The sequence below is a fragment of the Heloderma suspectum genome, chromosome 3 (genome assembly GCF_057233095.1).
Source record: "Heloderma suspectum isolate Gila_16-S chromosome 3, 16-S_ref, whole genome shotgun sequence".
Lineage (NCBI taxonomy): Eukaryota > Metazoa > Chordata > Lepidosauria > Squamata > Helodermatidae > Heloderma > Heloderma suspectum.
In genome coordinates, this window is record NC_139460.1 from 321,763,735 (window position 1) to 321,783,165 (window position 19,431).

A 19,431-nucleotide genomic window follows, 5' to 3' on the forward strand; every position below is an offset into this window, starting at 1 on the left:
AATCTGTGGCAGAACAGCCTGCCACCCCCCACCACCCCACCACGGATCCCCCACAGGACGAGACTTACATGGGGCGAATGTTCCGGGCGGCAGCGGCTCCAGCTTCCGACCAGCTGCTGCCGCCACCATTTGCAGTCTGGAGGGGTTGTTTTTTTTTTTTTTTTTACAGAGACGTGATAGGCCATGTAAAGATTTACATAGCCTATCACGGCTGGGTTAAAAAAAAACAAACGCGTCAGCCGCCGCCATTTGCATTTCCTTCTTTTTGGCCGTCTTAGTCTACGTAAATATTTACGTAGACTATTACGGCGAAAATAAAGGGGAATGCAAATAGCATAGTGGGCACTATTTGCGTTCCCCTTTATTTTCGCCCTAATAGTCTACGTAAATATTTACGTAAACTAAGACAGCCAAAAATAAGGAATGGAAATGGAACAACAACAACAACAACAAGGCATCCTTTTATAGAAAGATGGGACATTTAAATAATCCCTCTCCCATTCAGCTGAGTTCCTTATGTACAATTGCACATTTCTCATCAAGTATCTCCAGTTGTAATCTAAACAAATGAATTGCTCAAAGATCCTGGAACATGGTAATAATTGCACAGTCCCTTTAATTATATGCACACATAAATTAACAGAATCTAAGAGGCCCATCTTGTGCAAGCAGAAGTGACTTTCCACTCATGCAAATCACCTTTAGATCCAGTCCAAAGTTAATTGCATGCGTCATCCTAATTAACTGCTGTGAACTGTAAAATATTGCCAGAGCTTGAGAATATGTTGCCTAGACACCCAAGACAAAACCTACTAATTAATTGTACCTTCTGTCATTCTCAAAATGAATCAACATTCGTTGCACTCTTCCTACTTATTGTGCTAATTGCAACCTTAATTGAAATTGTTATTGTGATTAACAAAACCAGCAAGGATCAATTGCACAATTCCCAGACTAAAATGATAAACAGTCTTCCAGGTTTTGTCTCCTAACAGCTGCTAAGGGTGCAATCCTGTACATGTTTAGACGGGAAAAGGCCTACAACTCCCAGCATCCTAATGGCGCCATCCTATGGAGATAGTTGGCAGCCTCCATACTTGGGCTGCCCTGCATTTTCGCTAAACAGGCGATTTTGCCTGTCTAGCCGCAGTATTTCTGAGCAAGAGGGAAGGAAGCTGGGGCGAGTGTAGGAAGCTGCATAACACAGCTTCCCTGGTCTCCTCCCCTCCCTGCCTCTGGGACCACCCCCTTTTCCCCATCTCTGCACTTCATTTCCGAGCACAAAGACATAGCCAGAACTGCGCTGGCTAAGGGGGGAAGCGGGGAGTGTGGTTTCTGGGCTCTGAGACTGCAGCCCTGTTTCCAACTTCGGATCCCAGAAACCAAACAATCCTATGTCCCCCCAAGACGCTGTCTAGGATTGTTCTCTAAATCTTCTTACTCCCTAGCCATTCATATCCAGCTAACAGGATCCTGGAGGACTCTTATCCTCAGCTTGCAAAACAGAACCAGTCTCTTCTGGTGTTAAACCAGTGAACTGGAACTCATCAGATGGTCTCAGGAAGAGGCAGTTGACGAAGCTACCTGGTTCTTGCCAGTATCACATTCTTTCCTCCTCCGATGGGATCTCTTACAGTTTTATTTCTATATTAGGACAATAAGTAACATGTATTACACTTCAACCCCAAATATTAAAAGGATTCCGTTTAAACCGTTTATCAGCAGTTCTGATAAAGGCCATGCTGCAAGAGGACTACGTGTGCATGAGGCAGCCATGGAGGAATGAGACCAGCACAAGCAGCTGGGGATTCTGCTCTGGCCACTCATCCTGCCAAGTTGGCGAGCTGCATTTGTTATTCAGTCGTTCAGTCACGTCCGACTCATCATGACCCCATGGACCATAGCACCCAAGGCCTTCCTGTCCTGTGCTCTCTCCCGGAGTGTGCTCAAGTCCGTATTCATTGCATCACTGATGCTACCTAGCCATCTCATCCTCTGCCGTCCCCTTCTCCTTTTGCCTTCAGTCTTTCCCAGCATCAGGGTCTTTTCCAGGGAGTTTTCTCTTCGCATTAGGTGGCCAAAATATTTCAGCTTCAGCTTCAGTATAGCTGGAAAGCAGCAGCTTGAGTCTCCAGCACTGTTGGCAGACGGGATGGGTGAAAGATTAATTCGGTTCATTTTTTGTTAAGAGCTGACCAAAAATCCACACATTTCTTCATAAAGAGGATGGAAACAGTGTGAAATTTTAACCAAATGAATGTGGGGGGAACCCAAATGGACAGATTTGTCCATCCCTACTTAGCAGCAGAGGTGGGGAAAGTGCTTGAAACCATCAGCTGTGTGCACAGCTCTCCCTTGAGAGAACCCACGCCGTTCTTGGATGGGGGCCAGGGACACATCTGAGAATTCTGGGCTCTGCAATCCTAATATTAGGGGAGAAGCAGAAAGATACTGCTCCAGGTCAGCGGAGGCTGGTGGCTCCTATTTCAATGGGGCAGTGATTCTGCTCTGGGTTTCAGACAGAACCAGTCAAACTCTAGCAGAGCTATCCAAGGTGCTGAAACCATTTTGAGGATAGGGTTCAGCACTTTGGATAGCTCCTTTAGAGCTCTAACAGAAATCCAGGGTGGATTCACTGCCTCAGGTTCCATTCCAAAAGGCTATATAGGTTCTTGACCCGGATTGGGTAGGGCGAGCAAAGAAGCACACACACTGTCAGACATTTTGCCACTCGCTCTGCTAGGAAGCTGCATTTCTAGAAGGCTCCCTTCTTCAGCAGTCTGAGTAGCTGGAAACTTCAATGAAACAGGCAGCAATGCACATAGTTTTTCCCTGCATATACACATATCTGTGTTGGATTGTGATTGTTGTCGTTGTTCAGTCGTTCAGTCGTGTCCGACTCTTCGTGACCCCATGGACCATAGCATGTCAGGCCTTCCTGTCCTGCGCTCTCCCCCAGAGCGTACTCAAGTCCATATTCATTGCATCGGTGATGCTATCTAGCCATCTCATCCTCTGCCGTCCCCTTCTACTTTTGCCTTCAATCCTTCCCAGCATCAGGGTCTTTTCCAGGGAGTTTTCTCTTCGCATTAGGTGGCCAAAATATTGGAGCTTCAGCTTCAGTATCTGTCCTTCCAATGAGCACTCAGGGTTGATTTCCTTTAGGATTGACTGATTTGACCTCCTTGAAGTCCAGGGGACTCGTAAGAGTCTTCTCCAGCACCACAGTTCGAAAGCATCAATTCTTCGGCGCTCAGCCTTCCTTATAGTCCAGCTCTTACTTATTTTTATTTATTTATTTATTTTCTATACCGCCCAATAGCCGAAGCTCTCTGGGCGGTTCACAAAAATTAAAACCAAACAGCACACAATAAAACAATTTAAAATATATAGAACATCAAAACCATAATATAACAATACAACCACAATAAAACCTAGCAGCAGTGCAGGAATTTAAAATACAGATTTAATACAGCTCTCACAGCCATACGTTGCTACTGGGAAAACCATAGCTTTGATTAGACGGACCTTTGGCGGCAAGGTGATGTCTCTGCTTCTTACTATGCTGTCTAGGTTTGCCATAGCTTTCCTCCCTAGGAGCAAGCGTCTTTTAATTTCATGGCTACAGTCACCGTCTGCAGTGATCTTGGAGCCCAAGAAAATAAAATCTGTCACTGCTTCCATTTCTTCCCCTTCTATATGCCAGGAAGTGATGGGGCCAGATGCCATGATCTTAAGTTTTTTTAAAAAAATGTATCAGGGAAGCACATTTCCATCACAGAATGCCTCAGAAGAAATTTTAGCTTTTGAGGGGTTTTGGTCCCACCGTCACTCATTTCAATGGCCACCTGTGTTGATCCTGCTAGACTCTGAGCATTTCTACACCAGCCTAAAATCCCACAATTATAACAGGGCTTTCTGCTTCCATTTTAAATGCAGAATCATGACGGGCTCCCTTTACACTGCTTCCTCCCCCTCCCTTTCCCCCTTATCTGAGTCTTCGATATGTTTCATTATACAGCTGCTAGATGGCGCTGTGGTCTAGCTCCTCTTATTGTGAGTTTTCCTCTTTTCACTGAGGGACCTCAAGCAGAACTCAAGAGCTGTAATTTGATAGCTCATTATTTCCGATCTTTTAAAAAAAAATGGAATAGAGGTCATTTTGTGTGGGATATGCCCGAGAGGTTGACAACGTCATCTGAAGGACCTGCAAACTTCCATGAGTGAGCAATCTCAATAGCAGGAGAAAAGCTCCATGTGAAGAATCCCTCTATCTGTCATTTGGGCTTCCACTAATCAGGGATCAACTTGGCACCTTGAAGGTATCAGACATGCTGAATCAGTGAGTTTGACACTTGGAAAAACTTTCACCTCGAGTTCCAGGGGGTTAGCTATGTTAGTCTGTTGTACCAAAACCAACCAACTATCTGAAGCACTCTGAAAATGCAGGCTTAGATTAATTTACACATGCAATCACTAACAAAAAGCAGATAGATCATACAAGGACTTCTGCAGACTGGGACACATGCCTGCATCATCGCCTAGGATCACATACCCTTCGCACATGCAAAGATCTCCACAAGCTCACGGGCCTCTTCTATTATTTCATCCTCCGTGCCTTTCTTCCCCAGTCCCAGCTTCCGCATAGTACCTACACCAAACCGTCTCTGCTGCTTCCAGGTGTGACCGTTTGAAAGTACAATACCTGAGGCCATCAGAATGAATGAGAAATTAATGCTTGCAAAAAAATCAAATTCCAAATGTAGTGCAGCTCATGCCTGTGAATTCAAGAGCTACCCATTCCTTCAGAACCAAAGAAATGCAAGGCTGATGCAGTATTAGTCTAGCAAAAGGTAATGTTGTTCATACTGGCCAGTAGGGATGTTAGAGAATTCCTCCACAGACTCCAGTGAGGCTGGATTCTTTAGAATCCAGCTCCCCGGAGTCCGTGGTGGAACAGAGCAATCCCCCCCGCCACCCCGCTGAATTGCCCCAGGATGGAGCCTACCTTTGTCGGCCGGCTGCTGCCCCGGCTGCCCCAGCCTGCAGCTGCCATTAACTCCATTAGGGTCCCTGCCTTTTGCCGTGATAGGCTACATAAATATATACATAGCCTATCACGGCTACGACAGGGACGCAAATGGCGGCCACAGCCCAGAGCAGATGGAAGTCCGGCTGCAGGTGGCCCCGGCTGGTGGCTCCGCGGGCTCCCCACGGAGCGGAGCTGGTCGGGGAGGATTCCGGGGGGGAGGGATGGATCACCTCCCCCCCAGGGGATGGCCCCAGTGGAATGGGGTAAGTAGTCTGTACACCCCTACTGGCCAGCACAGTAGGTTTCAGAAAATCTAAATGAGACACAAGGCCTTCATTCTCTCCCAGTTTCAATGCCTTTAAGGTTCAGGGTTGGTTCACTCAATATATTTTTCCCCTCAAGCAGTTTTGAACATCCCATTTCATGCTCTAGTGCAAGACATGCAACAGAAGAGTAGAGTTCCCCACAAGTAAAGTGTATGTGCCATCTCAGGGCAATCCACACACTAGTATTGCTATGGGGCACACTGGTGTTACACTGGTACTTCCTGCATCCAACAATATGTGGGCATCACACATGAATGTGCCCACATCTTTAAACGCCGGTGTACATCCATGTGGGAAACTTTATTGAACTAGGTTTCCCAGACAGGTGTACAGTGGTATTTAAATATGCAGGTACACAAGTGTGATGTCAACATTTTACATGTTTTCTGTGGGAAACACCAGGATTTTTTCCTTTAGTAGTTTTAAGGTCTCTAACCTTTTTGGATCAGTGGGCACATTTGGAATGTTGAGGGAGTATTGTGGACACAAAATGGATGCCATGGGATGTTGCCAATTCACACATGCCCTCTGCCACCCTGTTCCTTATGTACAGAAGGGTCACTTCTACTCTTTTCAAGCCAGCAAGACATCCCCCTTTCAGTACCGCCTCAAGACCCCAGATTACGTGGCAGTCTCTGGGTGATTCTAGGCAAAGTGTTCCTAACACGAACAACCAAAAGGTATTGTACAGCTATTCTATTTTTCCCTTCTAAACAGATGTTTTTCTCATAAGAAAAAGATGGAAGAAGTGGTGGAAAAATACAGGCAGGTTACAAATTGAAGCCAACATTATCTGGTCCCATTATAAAATTATGTCAGTGAGGTAGGGTGATTGTACAATAATAGCTTTGTCTGGAGCACCCTCAGAGCCAAATAGCATAGATGGCAAATGCAGGGCAATTCTTGTGTCCTGGATTATAGAAAATAGCTGATTCTGCTTTATTAGATTTGCTGAGAAGACTATCGGAAAAATGCTAAACTACCTGTCTTAAAGCAATATAAGATCCCTTATTATGAAATGCAAATGCCAAATATTAATGAATAATTAAGAATTTTAAAATGTAAATAAGTAAAAAAAAAAGTTATCATTATATTAAAGGGAAGATACTTTTCCAGTACTTTTCCAGCTGCACTAGCTGCCAGTCCATTTCCGGGCCCGATTCAAAGTGCTGGTGTTAACATTCAAAGCCCTTAACGGCTTGGGGCCAGGTTACCTGAAGGATCGCCTCCTCCCATATGTGCCTGCCCGGACCTTAAGATCATCGTCAGTGGCCCTTCTCTGTGAGCCCCTGCCAAAGGAAGTGAGGTGGGTGGCTACTAGGAGGAGGGCCTTTTCTGCTGTGGCACCCCGGCTCTGGAATGAGCTCCCTTGTGAGGTTCGCCTGGCACCTACATTGTATTCCTTTCGGCACCAGGTGAAGACCTTTTTATTTTCCCAGGCATTTTAGCATTTTAGCTTTCTAAATTTTTAGCTTTGCTGTTTTAAATCTGTATTTTAAACTCCTGCACTGCTGCTAGGTTTTATTGTGGTTGTATTGTTATATTGTGGTTTTAATGTTCTATATATTTTAAATTGTTTTATTGTGTGTTGTTTGGTTTTAATTTTTGTGAACCGCCCAGAGAGCTTTGGCTATTGGGTGGTATAGAAATGAAATGAATGAATGAATGAATGAATGAATGAATAAATAAATAAATAAATAAAAGATACATGTTCACAAGCAGGTTCACAATGAATTCTGTGTAACTGGCATAAAAAATAAAGGTCAAGTTGACCTGGATTGTATCTAAAGAGAAAATGCTGAGTTAAAGCCCTATCACTTGGGCCAAAAAGTTATTTGAGTAATGAACAGGTGTGAGCCTGTAGTATTCCAAGTCAAAGGTGTACTTAAACTTTTTGCTTATCAGTTAATAAGCAAAAAACATGGTTTAAGGTCTATACATGAAAAAGCTTGATAAAGAGATGTCTAGAAAAATGTATAGACTTAGGTTTAATTGGCAAATTTTGGGGAAGGAGTTTACTTCTCAAACGTATAATTCAAAATTGATCTTATCTAGCCTGAAAGGATTTTATGTTATGTTTTGCATGTAAGCCTTTTTATATGTTCTAATTTTTTTAGGAATGTTTAATAACAATGAGATAATTAAGACTGTGAGCCCTAATTTATGGGACAATAGATAATATTAGCTATGAGGTAATTTCTACACAAAAATGGTATAAATATGTGCTGATTTTAGAACACAAGAGCTTCTTATTAGAAGCTCATCAGGGCTGTGTACCTGTCAGCTGAATAGCCTATTCAGTATTGAATAGCGAACTTGGAACATAGAATGAGATCTCTCCTTTTTAAGCTTTTAGGACTCAAAGTATAAGAACAAGAAATGTTTAAGAAATTCTACTTCCTGTTAAGCTCTTAAGATCTAAGAATCTTTAGTAAAGCTCTGTTTAACAAGAAATGTGTTTATATTATGTTATGCAAGTTATATTTTGATGTGATGGTACAAGCATTTCAAATAAAAAAGAAAAACAGGTCAAAAAGATTTTCCTTTACTAATTCTTGTTAGTACAAAACCAAAATTGAATCCACCTAAAACAATTTTTGGTGTACACTTTGTTTGAAGTGTATTGATCAGCTATGGGTAGTTAACTGGAAGCCAAAGGCTTCCTAAATACTGGAATTATAGAGTGAAAACACTCAACAAAGGCCAAATCCATAACATCTGCCAAGGTTATTTCCAGAGCTCACCTGCTGAAGAAATCTCTAGCTGATCAAAACATTTAGAGAATTCCCTTGTTCTTTTTTTTTATGTTTCTCTACAGGCTGAACTACATTGCACTTGCCATCACAATGAATTCGGTTCCTGTCAGGTTAAATGCTCTCGCATTAAAACATGATTATCCACACTCACCCATTTTCCCCATAGCAGTGCTTCATCAAATGCGCAAGCTCAGTTCACACTCGAGCGCTGTGCTGTTTTCCTGCTCTTAAAGATGGAGGCTCTCATTGGAGGATCAGAAACTCTTCCTGTTTCTGCTGATTCCACACCCACCACGCTCACTGCTCTCGATGGCCCCATGTTGTCTTCTGGCTACTAATCGCATAGCTTCCTCAGTACTCAATGTTTCCTCAGCAACAAGCAAAGGGCTGGATGTGTGCGCGCTTGTCTGATCTGAGAAGCTAAGCGGGGTCGGCCCTGGTCAGTAGTTGGATGGGTGACTGCCTGGGAATCAGGCTTCAGATGTTCAAATTTTCGAATCTTCAAAGATCATGCCTGAATTAGAAGGGGGGAAAAAACATCGTGGAGAAGCCACGATTCTTCGAAGAGAACACCTTAATTTTAAAAAAAACATCCCGAGCGGGGGATAGGAGGGGGTCAAACTTAGTCTCATTTGAAGGGATAGAACAACCCCCTGCTCAATGCAGGAAGCTTGATTCCCAAGCAGTTGCCCATCCAACTACTGACCGGGGCCAACCCTGCTTAGCTTCTGAGATCAGACAAACGTGCACACATCCAGCTTGTTGCTTGTTGCTGAGGAACCATTGAGTGCTGAGGAAGCTATGCGATCAGTAGCCAGAAGACGACATGGGGCCGTCGAGAGCTGTGATTGGACAGGAGGGAAATACAAACACCACTGTATATGGACAGGCTGGGGAGGGGACTATGACCAGATATGGTAGCGAAAGCAGAAAATCAGAGCACATTAAGGGGAAATACCAGGATATTAGGGTATTGAAAGCGGGAGCACAGAAGCAGGAAATTCCAGTTCTAATTTGAGGCGGCTACTGTGTAGTGTGAAAGACGGGCAGTGAAACCTCATTGGAAGCAAAAAAAACCTCATAAGTGTAGATTGGCCCTACGATTCACTGGAGAAAAGACCAGGAAAAAAAACCCTTGCCCTTCTCAACAACACACACCTCTTTCTTTTCCTGCAACTTCAAGGAAAGGGGTCACTGGTCGGTTAATGAACTCTTCTGAATAGTTGATCAGGCCTTCCTTCACTGCTTGGAATCCAGACAGAATTACTGCAGGTTTATACCCTATCCATATAGTGTAAATGTTTCCATATTGCTTTGCCAGCTGCCATTGGATCAAAACAGAGACGATAAATGTTAGATTTAAAACAGATTATTTCAAATTAATACATGAACTTCAGCCTTCCTCACTTCTGCAGCTTCAACACACACACACACACAATTTTTTTAGCTTCTCCAACTCACTCCCATCAGAGCAACATAGCCAGTCACTGCTAAAGCCCCTTCTTACTGCCCAAGTAGGAAAATGCTTCACCCCCACCAATTCCCTTAGACAGAAAAGGTCCTACAATTCCCAGCATGCCCCAGCCACCTATGCTGCCTGGGGCATGCTGGGAGTTTTTTCTGTCTAAACCTGCATAGGATTGTGCCCTTAGCAGACTATATTATTGGTGGCTTAGAGACACTTAACAGGTCTTGCAGCCACTGTAGGATTGAGCCACTTTCCTCGTGGCTTAATCACAACCTCAGTGCAAGTGATAGGGACTGATAATGAGCTGGTTATTGCAGGAGAAGAGAATCAAAAGAAAGATGCAAGTGTTGATCTTTGCCTGCCTGATTTAGCCACCTGTGAGGCAGGTGTGAGAAGCATGCGTGCAGCTGAGAAAGGCATGGGCTGGTAGAGGCCATGTGCACTGTAACTCAGAGATAGTAGTGCCATAGAGGCAGACCACCAGGCGCAGGTCTGGGGCCCACCACCCAGAGAGCCCCTAAATGCAGTCACCACACACATCTTTTAAAAAAGGAAAACCTTTCAGAAGAGGATGGGCACACTGCAGGGGAAACTGTTGTTGCCCCTGGCATCGTCATTGCTCCAGGGAAAATCAAGATGCTGAGTGGATCTGCAGCACTCCTGAACTCTTCAGGAAGGAAGGAAGGAAGGAAGGAGAAAGAAAGAAAGAAAGAAAGAAAGAAAGAAAGAAAGAAAGAAAGAAAGAAAGAAAGAAGAGCGAAGAGAGAAAGTGCCATGGGGGAGCAAAAGAGCTGTGTGTGTGCTGGGGGTGAGGGGGTGAGGGGGAGCAGACACTAGGGAAACACCCAGGAGTGGGTGGAGGCAGACAACATCTTCCCCAGGGCCTCCTTAACCCTGGTACCACCACTGCCTAGGGCCTGCTTGGGAAATACCAGAGCAGTAAAAATGGAGAGGGATTAATGCAGCCGCTTATATAAGTTTGTTTATAAACTCATAATGACAGGTCACCTAGCTGGAAGTTCTAGGCAACAGATAGAACATCCGCTCAAAAACCATGCCTCTGCTGGTACTTTTGTGGTCTCGATTTTGCTGGTGAAGCAGATTCAGCATTAGAGACTGACAACTGGGAGCCGCAACAAAACGTGGCAGTGTGGAACACTCCTGTTCAGGGGGCCACGGCATTCCCTGCCACCATTGTCACCTTTTCCCCCAACAGTCAGCCTTCCATGTCAGTTGAGCATGCTCAGTCCTTACTGAGCAGTTTGGGGGGCTGTTTTTGCTCAATGTTTGGTATAGCCTTCTTAGATACAAAGTTTGCAAGCCTTTGCTATTTTGTTTTGTATGGAGTTTCTGATTGAACATAGTGACTAATGAGGTCTTGGGGTCATGGTGGATAGCCCAATGAAAGTGGAAACCCAGTACATGGCAGCTGTGAAAAAGACAAAGTATATGCTAGAATATTAGGAAAGTGGTTGGAAATAAATTTGGCATCTCCTGGAATGCTTCTGTGGCAGCTTCCCAGGTGCCAGGGACCCCAGGAAATGGATTTTTCCCAAGGCTCACCAGTTATCTGAATATTTCTTTATTATTTATTTCTTTATTACATTTATCCCACTGTTTTCCTCCCTAAGGAAGCCAAGGTGGTGTACATAATCCTCTTCCCCTCCATTTTATCATCACAACAGCCCTGTGAGGTGGGTTGGGCTGAGAGTCTGTGACTGGCCCAAAGTCACCCAGTGAGCTTCCCTGGCCGAGTGGGGACTAGAACCTGGATCACCCGACTCCCAGTCCAACAGTCTTACCACTACACTACACCAGCTCTCAATTCCACTGGCTGGAATAGAAACTACATGTTCTAGGGCTCTAGGAACTGTGGGGCATATAGTTTCTAGGGCATCTGATGTCCATACAAAGGACTCATGTGGCCTGGGAAAGCTACATTTCCTAGGGCCTCTGGCAGCTGGGATATAGTCACAGCAGCATCAGAATAGGTGCTAGAGGGGAAGGGCAGCCTTAAGCAATACGTCCATTTCACCACCAGCACTGCTGCCACTGCTGTTCTCAGCCCTGGTAACTCAGAACCAATCAAGGTACAGACGCTTGGGGGTGCGTGTTGGGGCACTAGTTCAGACCCTGTTATGCGCTTGATCATATTGTCAGCGGGGTCCAAATTTGAAGAAACACGAGCTATTTTCCTTTTTCTTCTTTTTGGAAAATAGCTCAATTTGTTAAGCCCAGTTCCAAAGCAAGCTTGACTGGGGCGTGTTTGCCCGTCACTACTCATGAGCACTGAACTACCTAAGCATTCAAAGTAGCCTCGTTACCATTTCCCCTGAAGTCAATGGAAGGCATGCATCTCAACGGAAGAAAATAAAGGGTCTAACTTAAGGTAGCGTTGGGCGGCTGGGCGGGAGCAAATGCTTACTGACATCTATCAATGGCATTTCTACTCTGCCTTTCTGAAGCTCAAAGCAGTTTACAGTCAAATATTAAAATGACAAACAAACCATTTGAAGGATCGGACAGGTACATCTTATAAAGCTCAAGTAACGCAGCAGCTTTAAAAAGGCAAAAGGTTATACAGCCATATGGGTCTGCTTTGAGCTAACAAGACCTTCAGCTAAGCTTCAGCAGCAGATACGTATCTAAGCCAAAGCTCTTCATCCTTGATGGGAAGACTGAACATCAACAAGAAAACTAGACATTGGCATGTCATAGGATGGCCTGGAATAGCCTAGAATGATCCCAGAGGAAATGGAAGAGTGGAGGGATTTCAGCCAGATGAGTTGCTGTCTATAACCACAAAGACATGACAAATGTCATAGGTATAAACAGGATAAGGGTAAGCAGAATTAGGAAATCTAACATCTTACGTATGTGGGGGAAGTGCAGTATGCACAAGGGGGATGGTTTGGAGGACCCTAACAACCAAAAGGAAAGCTTAAATCCTATGAAATCCATTTTTAACACATGGGGTAGGGCATGCCCAAGCTTCAAGGCCTGTCTCTGCTCCTGGGACCTGAAGGGTGTGTCATGCTTGCTCTGAGTTCTGGGTCAGGGCAGCACTTCAGTTGACATATACTATGAATGCTGAATGAAGAATGATTGCAAGAGTAACTTTTATTCCTTTCTGTACTTGAATGTATAAACCAGTGCTTTTTTTAAAGAGTCGTGTGTGTTTTTTTACAAACACTATGAGTTCCTTGTTGTTTATGTTTTTTTATATTATATAAAAGGCTGTTTAACAAGTTGTTCCTGTGTTGCTGGATTCTGGTCTATTTTTTAGAAGATTGCTGCAGAGCTGGAGTGAACTGAGTAGAGACTGATTTCTTTCTTTGGCCAGCAGAAAAATCAAGCTTCATAGAGAGATCCAGATGAACCCATTGTTGCCAAGGAGAACAGAAGCCACACAGGGCAAGTCATGAAAGTGAGTCTTTGGCCATTTCATAAGGGATGGGGAAACCTGGACTAGCACTACCTGGCCAAGCTTTCCATATTTCAGACTCCAGGTATGCAGTGATACTGCCCCATCAGAGAACACTGCCTGGACCTCAGCACTGTTGAGGTCCCCTTCCTGCAGGTAATCCCTCATGGCCAGCTGGTCCTCAGCAGATCTTCACCTCAGTTCCCCGCCTGGAATATTCATGGAAGAAAGGAGCGAGATGGAATCCAGCCTGGAATTGGTCTCAACTTTCCATTGTTTCTGCTGAAGCTCTGTGATGCGCCCAACCACATTGTCACCAACTTCACCATTATACCTTGTTTTCAGAGCTTTCACACAGACCAGCTTGTTGACCCTGTCCACAACACCTTCCTCTCTCAATGAAGTTTGATTTTTCTGCTGGCCAAAGAAAGAAAATAGTCTCTACTCAGTTCAGCTCCACAGCAATCTTCTAAAAAATGGACCAGGATCCAGCAACACAGGAACAACTTGTTAAACAGTCCTTTATATAATATAAAAGAACATAAACAACAAGGAACTCATAGTGTTTGTAAAAAAAACGGTTCTTTAAAAAAAAATCAAAAGGAAACCTCCCTACTAACCTCTCTCAAGGGGTTCAGGGTCTTACAGAGAGGAGAAAGCAAGCTTCTTCTGCACTGCATTTTGGTAACAGCCTAAAATGGTGGCCACTCCCTATCTCACTCCTTTACTGAGCATGTGCAGGAATATTCCTCAGAATTCTTAAAGAAAAATATAGCAGTGGGTTACACTATCACACCTCCTACAGTAGGCCATTTCCTAGACCCAGAGCTACCATTAAAAATACCACGCTGTTTGCTACCAATGAGCTTGTTTCCCATAGAGATCCTTAGTATCTGGATGAGCTCATATGGGGAGAGGCTTTCATGATAGATGGATAGACAGAAAGGATTAATTTATCTCTCTATCTACCTACCTAGCATAGAATTGGTCACAGAAGCCTAAGGAGGAGCTGTTGCAGTTGCCACAAATATGGTTTAATGTGGTCATGTCAGTTCAATTCACACCCATCAAAAGATGTGCCACCACATTAGCTGTAGCTTCTGAAGCATTTCAAGGGCAACCCCTTGGAGAGTGCATTGCAGTAGGATACAAAGTTATAGATCACAGTAGTGAGATCCTGGCTTCCTAGAAAGGTGGTGCAACTGGCATGTCAGATTCAACCGACAAAAGGCATCCCTAGCCATTCAACCAGTAAAAGGCTGCCCCTAGACCAGCATTCCCCAACTTGTTGTCTTCCAGGTGTGTTGGGCTACAATGTCCACCATGCCCTCCCAGCAGGCTGGGGAGGATGAGGATTGTAATCCAACACATCTGGAAGGTGCCAGGTTTGGGAAGGCTGCACTAGACCATCAAAGAGGGCTACTGGATCTCAAAGAACCCTTGTACCTTCACTAGGATGCTAGGGCAGGTTTACCCATAATTGCAAGTACCTCATCTTCTCCCAGTGCATCAGGTCTCTCTCAATGGCAAGTGGCTGGTGGCTAACCTTTGTTCCATTTTAATGGTGTCACCAACTGAAGCCCCTTTATTTGCTTCCACAGAAGTCAATGGGTATCATTAATTTTTATGTCAGACAATGAATATAACCATTCATTTGGACAATTCTTTCACAGTTTGATTTTTTTAAAAAAATAATACATATGAATATAAGAGCCATGCTGGATCTGACCAAAGGTCCATCTAGCATAGTAATCTGTGCACACAGTGGCCAAACAGCTACCTGTGAGAAACCATAAGCAGGACATGAGTGCAACAGCACCCTCCTGCCCATGTTCCCCAGCAACTAGTGTACATAGGCATACTGCGGCTGATACCAGAGGTAGCATCAGGACTAGCAGCTATTTATTGCTGAATAGTTGTTGTTGCAGATGTAACCAAGCAGGAGAGAATTCCTGGCTTATTGACTGGAAATCTGAGAAAACTAACCTTACTGAACTGATTATTGCCAGTATAATTAAATTCATGACAGGATACAGACCAACTTTAAAATCATCCATATTTTTGCTGGAAAGATGACCACACGTATCATTAAAAAGATTCTTTTTCCACCTAAAATTTTAAAGTTCCCTAGATTTTACATATTCTAATTATTTATTATCCAGTTTCCAAATTAAGAAAATAATTCACAACCCTCTTCACACATTCTCCTCATCAGCTGACTAATTATTTTGAAAGAAATACCTTAATGAAAGTATCGTGAGAGAGTTTGACCCCAAACCTCCACATGCCTCCAACGAGAGGAAGCCGCAAAGGTCCAGGAGGGTGAGGTCTGAGTGACCAGAGCTGTTTCAGGGAGCGCTGGATCAGGTTCGGAAGTGCAGTAATCAAAGATGCCGATGTCTGCACCATACTTCCACTTTCTGTGTGCTTTTCTGGTGTAGCTCTGTGGTTTGAATGGTCTTTCTCTGCTGGCATTTGCTTTCCTTAGAAACATTGCCACCTCTCTCATTTTCTCTACTAACACCCTTTTATACATGCCATTTATTAAAGACAGTAAATCATCAGACACTATAACTAAGTAGGAATCTGGTCAGCCAGGCCTGTATTATATTATTAATAATAATTATTTCGTTATATTGCACCATTATGAGTGTACATGTTATTAAAATAGTTAATTGTTTTACAGCCCATTATAATTGTTTTACACAGTGCAGGTTTCTCCTGCACTAAAAAAAAAAATTATGTCCTGCTATGGGCTCTGTGAGTTAGTTATCTTTCATGATGTTCCCGCTTGTTTACTTTGTAATTATTATTGTTCTGCTCCTGTAGATTTTGTTAGGACAGTGGTTATTTTTATAGTTGAAAATATAGTACATGGTTGTTTTTCTAGTTGAGCAGATACTCCTCCTTGAGCAGATTCCTCCTTTTTGTAAGCAGCTTTAGTTTTTCAAGAAAATTGGGATATCTGTGTTTTAAAAGGGATAAAAGAAGGAAAGAATGAGTGTGTTACTCAAATGATTGAGCAGAAGAGAATTCATTATCGAAGGCCAGTATAAGCCATTCCTGGGCAAGTACAGGACTAGTTTTGTTCCATATAGTTACTGAAAATGTAATCTATTATATGTTCATAAAGTATACCTGTATACATTTAGATGCCAGATTAAGACTGTCCTCTTCCAGATGGCATTTAATTTCTAATTTGATGCTCTGGTAATTAAGCTAGCTCTTTAATATTTTAATGTTTTACTGTTTGGATATTTTCATTGTGTATATTATTTTGGTTGTTATTTTATAGTTGTGTTCATTTGGGGTGGGGGTGGAGTTATGACTGTGAACTACCCCAAGAGCATCTCCCAGTTTGGTGGTGTAGATAATAAATAAATAAATAAATTGCATTATTCCAGTGTTCGGGCTGTGCTGTTGCATACATAGCCAAAATGGCACCACCCACACAAAAGAGTGAAGTATCCACAGGCTTTGGGGAACCCCAACATTTGCAAAAGTACAAAAATCTTTAGGCAGAAAAAAACCCAAAAAGGGAGAAAACCCCAAAACATCACAATGCGGACTGAGCACACCCACTGGATATGGAATGCTGAGTGTTTTGGGAGGGATGAAAAAAGGTGACAGCAGAGGGAGAATTCAGTTGAGTGCCTGGAATCCTGAACAGCTGCAGTCCATGAGGCAACATTCTGTTGCAGGTCCCACTTAAGTCCCTTTATTTTCACTCAGTTTTCTGCTGTGCCTCTACACTTACTCAAATATCCTAAGAAAGTCTGTTGGAGAGTTTGGGATATCCTTGCTTTTTGGTGTTTACTATAATAAATGATTTTCTTTCTTTCTCCTACAAATATAAAAATAGAACAAACATTTTGAGGCCCCACATGCAAAGAAAGTTGGTTGTGGTTGTTGTTGTTGTTTATTCGGTCAGTCGCTTCCGACTCTTCGTGACTTCATCGACCAGTCCACGCCAGAGCTTCCTGTCGGCCGTCGCCACCCCCAGCTCCCCCAAGGTCGAGCCCGTCACCTCCAGAATATCATCCCTCCATCTTGACCTTGGCCGGCCTCTCTTCCTTTTGCCTTCCACTTTCCCTAGCATCAGCATCTTCTCCAGACTATCCTGTCTTCTCATGATGTGGCCAAAGTACTTCAGTTTTGCCTTTAATATCATTCCCTCAAGTGAGCAGTCTGGCTTGATTTCCTGGAGTATGGACTGGTTTGATCTTCTTGCAGTCCAAGGCACTCTCAGAATTTTCCTCCAGCACCACCATTCAATTATCTTCCTTTGCTCAGCCTTCCTTATGGTCCAGCTCTCGCAGCCATAGGTTAATGCGGGGAAGACCATTGCTTTCACTATGTGGACCTTTGTTGTCACTGTGATGTCTCTGCACTTCACTATTTTATCAAGATTTGTCATTGCTGTCCTCCCAAGAAGTAAACGTCTTCTGATTTCCTGGCTATAGTCAGCGTCTGCAGTAATCTTTGCGCCTAGAAAGACAAAGTCTGTCACTGCCTCCATGTTTTCTCCCTCTGTTTGCCAGTTATCAATCAAGCTGGTTGCCATAATCTTGGTTTTGTTGAGGTTTAACCACAACCCAGCTTTTGCACTTCCTTCTTTCACCTTCGTCATAAGGTTCCTCAGCTCCTCCTCACTTTCAGCCATCAAACTGGTATCATCAGCATATTGGAGATTGTTAATGTTTCTTCCAGGGATTTTAACTCCAGCCTTGGCTTCATCAAGCCCAGCACGTCGCATGATGTGTTCTGCGTACAGGTTGAATAGGTAGGGTGAGAGTATACAACCCTGCTGTACTCCTTTCCCAATCTTAAACCAGTCCGTTGTTCCGTGGACTGTTCTTACCGTTGCTACTTGGTCATTATACAGATTCCTCAGGAGGCAGACAAGATGACTTGGTATCCCCATACCACCAAGAACTTGCCACAATTTGTGATGATCCACACAGTCAAAGGCTTTAGAATAGTCAAGAAAACAGAAATAGATGTTTTTCTGAAACTCCCTGGCTTTCTCCATTATCCAGCGGATATTGGCAATTTGATCTCTAGTTCCTCTGCCTTTTCTAAACTCAGCTTGTACATCTGGCAATTCTCGTTCCATGAATTGCTGCAGTCTACCTTGCAAGATCTTGAGCATTACCTTACTGGCATGTGAAAAGTGCCACTGTTCGATAGTTTGAACATTCTTGGGTGCTTCCCTTTTTTGGTATGGGGATATAAGTTGATTTTTTCCAATCTGTTGGCCATTCTTGTGTTTTCCAAATTTGCTGGCATATGGCATGCATCACCTTGACAGCATCATCTTGCAAGATTTTAAACAGTTCAGCTGGGATACCGTCATCTCCTGCTGCCTTGTTATTAGCAATGCTTCTTAAGGCCCATTCAACCTCACTCTTCAAGATGTCTGGCTCTAGCTCACTGACCACACCGTCAAATCTATCCCCGATATTATCCTTCCTACACAGATCCTCCGTATATTCTTGCCACCTTTTCTTGATCTCTTCTGCTTCTCTTCCATCCTTGCCATCTTTGTTTTTGATCATACCCATTTTTGCCTGGAATTTACCTCCGATGTTTCTAATTTTCTGGAAGATGTCTCTTGTCCTTCCTCTTCTATTATCTTCTTCCACTTCCATGCATTCCTTGTTTAAAAATAATTCCTTATTTCTTCTGGCTAACCTCTGGAATTTTGCATTTAATTGGGCATATCTCCCCCTATCACTGTTGCCTTTTGCTTTCCTTCTTTCTTGGGCTGCTTCCAGTGTCCCAGCAGACAGCCATCCTGCCTTCTTGGTTTTCTTTTTCTTTGGGACATTTTTTGTTGCCGCCTCCTGAACAATCTTGCGAACTTCTGTCCATAGTTCTTCCAGGACCCTATCTACTAAATCTAGTCCCTTAAATCTATTCTTCACCTCCACTGCATATTCATGAGGAATATTAGTGAGCTCATATCTAACTGCTCTGTGGGTCTTCCCTATTCTCTTTAGTCTGATTCTAAATTGTGCAATAAGAAGTTCATGATCTGAACTACAATCAGCTCCAGGTCTTGTTTTTACCAACTGCATAGATGTCCGCCACCTTTGGCTACAAAGGATGGGGTCAATCTGATTTCGGTGTCGACCGTCTGGTGAAGTCCATGTATAAAGTCGTCTCTTCAGTTGTTGGAAGAGAGTGTTTGTTATGCACAGTGAGTTGTCTTGGCAAAATTCTATCAGCTTATGTCCTGCTTCATTTTGTTCTCCCAGACCATGCTTGCCTGTAATTCCAGGTGTCGTTTGACTACGCACCTTAGCATTCCAGTCTCCTGTAATGAAAATAACATCTTTGTTTGGCGTACTATCCAGTCGGTGCTGCAGATCCTCATAGAACTGATCTACTTCTGCTTCTTCAGCATCTGTGGTTGGGGCAGA

General features: G+C 43.5%; 1 protein-coding gene across 1 annotated transcript in view; it reads right to left on the reverse strand.

Moving 5' to 3' along the window:
- LOC146351713 (cytochrome P450 2J2-like) overlaps nt 1-15,415 on the reverse strand; it is a 40,667-nt gene extending 25,252 nt beyond the window's left edge. The window contains exons 1-3 of the mRNA XM_084842095.1: nt 15,248-15,415; nt 9,273-9,435; nt 4,556-4,705 (exon numbers count right to left, since the gene is read on the reverse strand). Coding sequence (XP_084698221.1) covers nt 4,556-4,705; nt 9,273-9,435; nt 15,248-15,415 — 481 coding nt within the window. The remainder of the gene's footprint in view (nt 1-4,555; nt 4,706-9,272; nt 9,436-15,247) is intronic.
- Between the last annotated feature and the right edge of the window lie 4,016 nt (nt 15,416-19,431).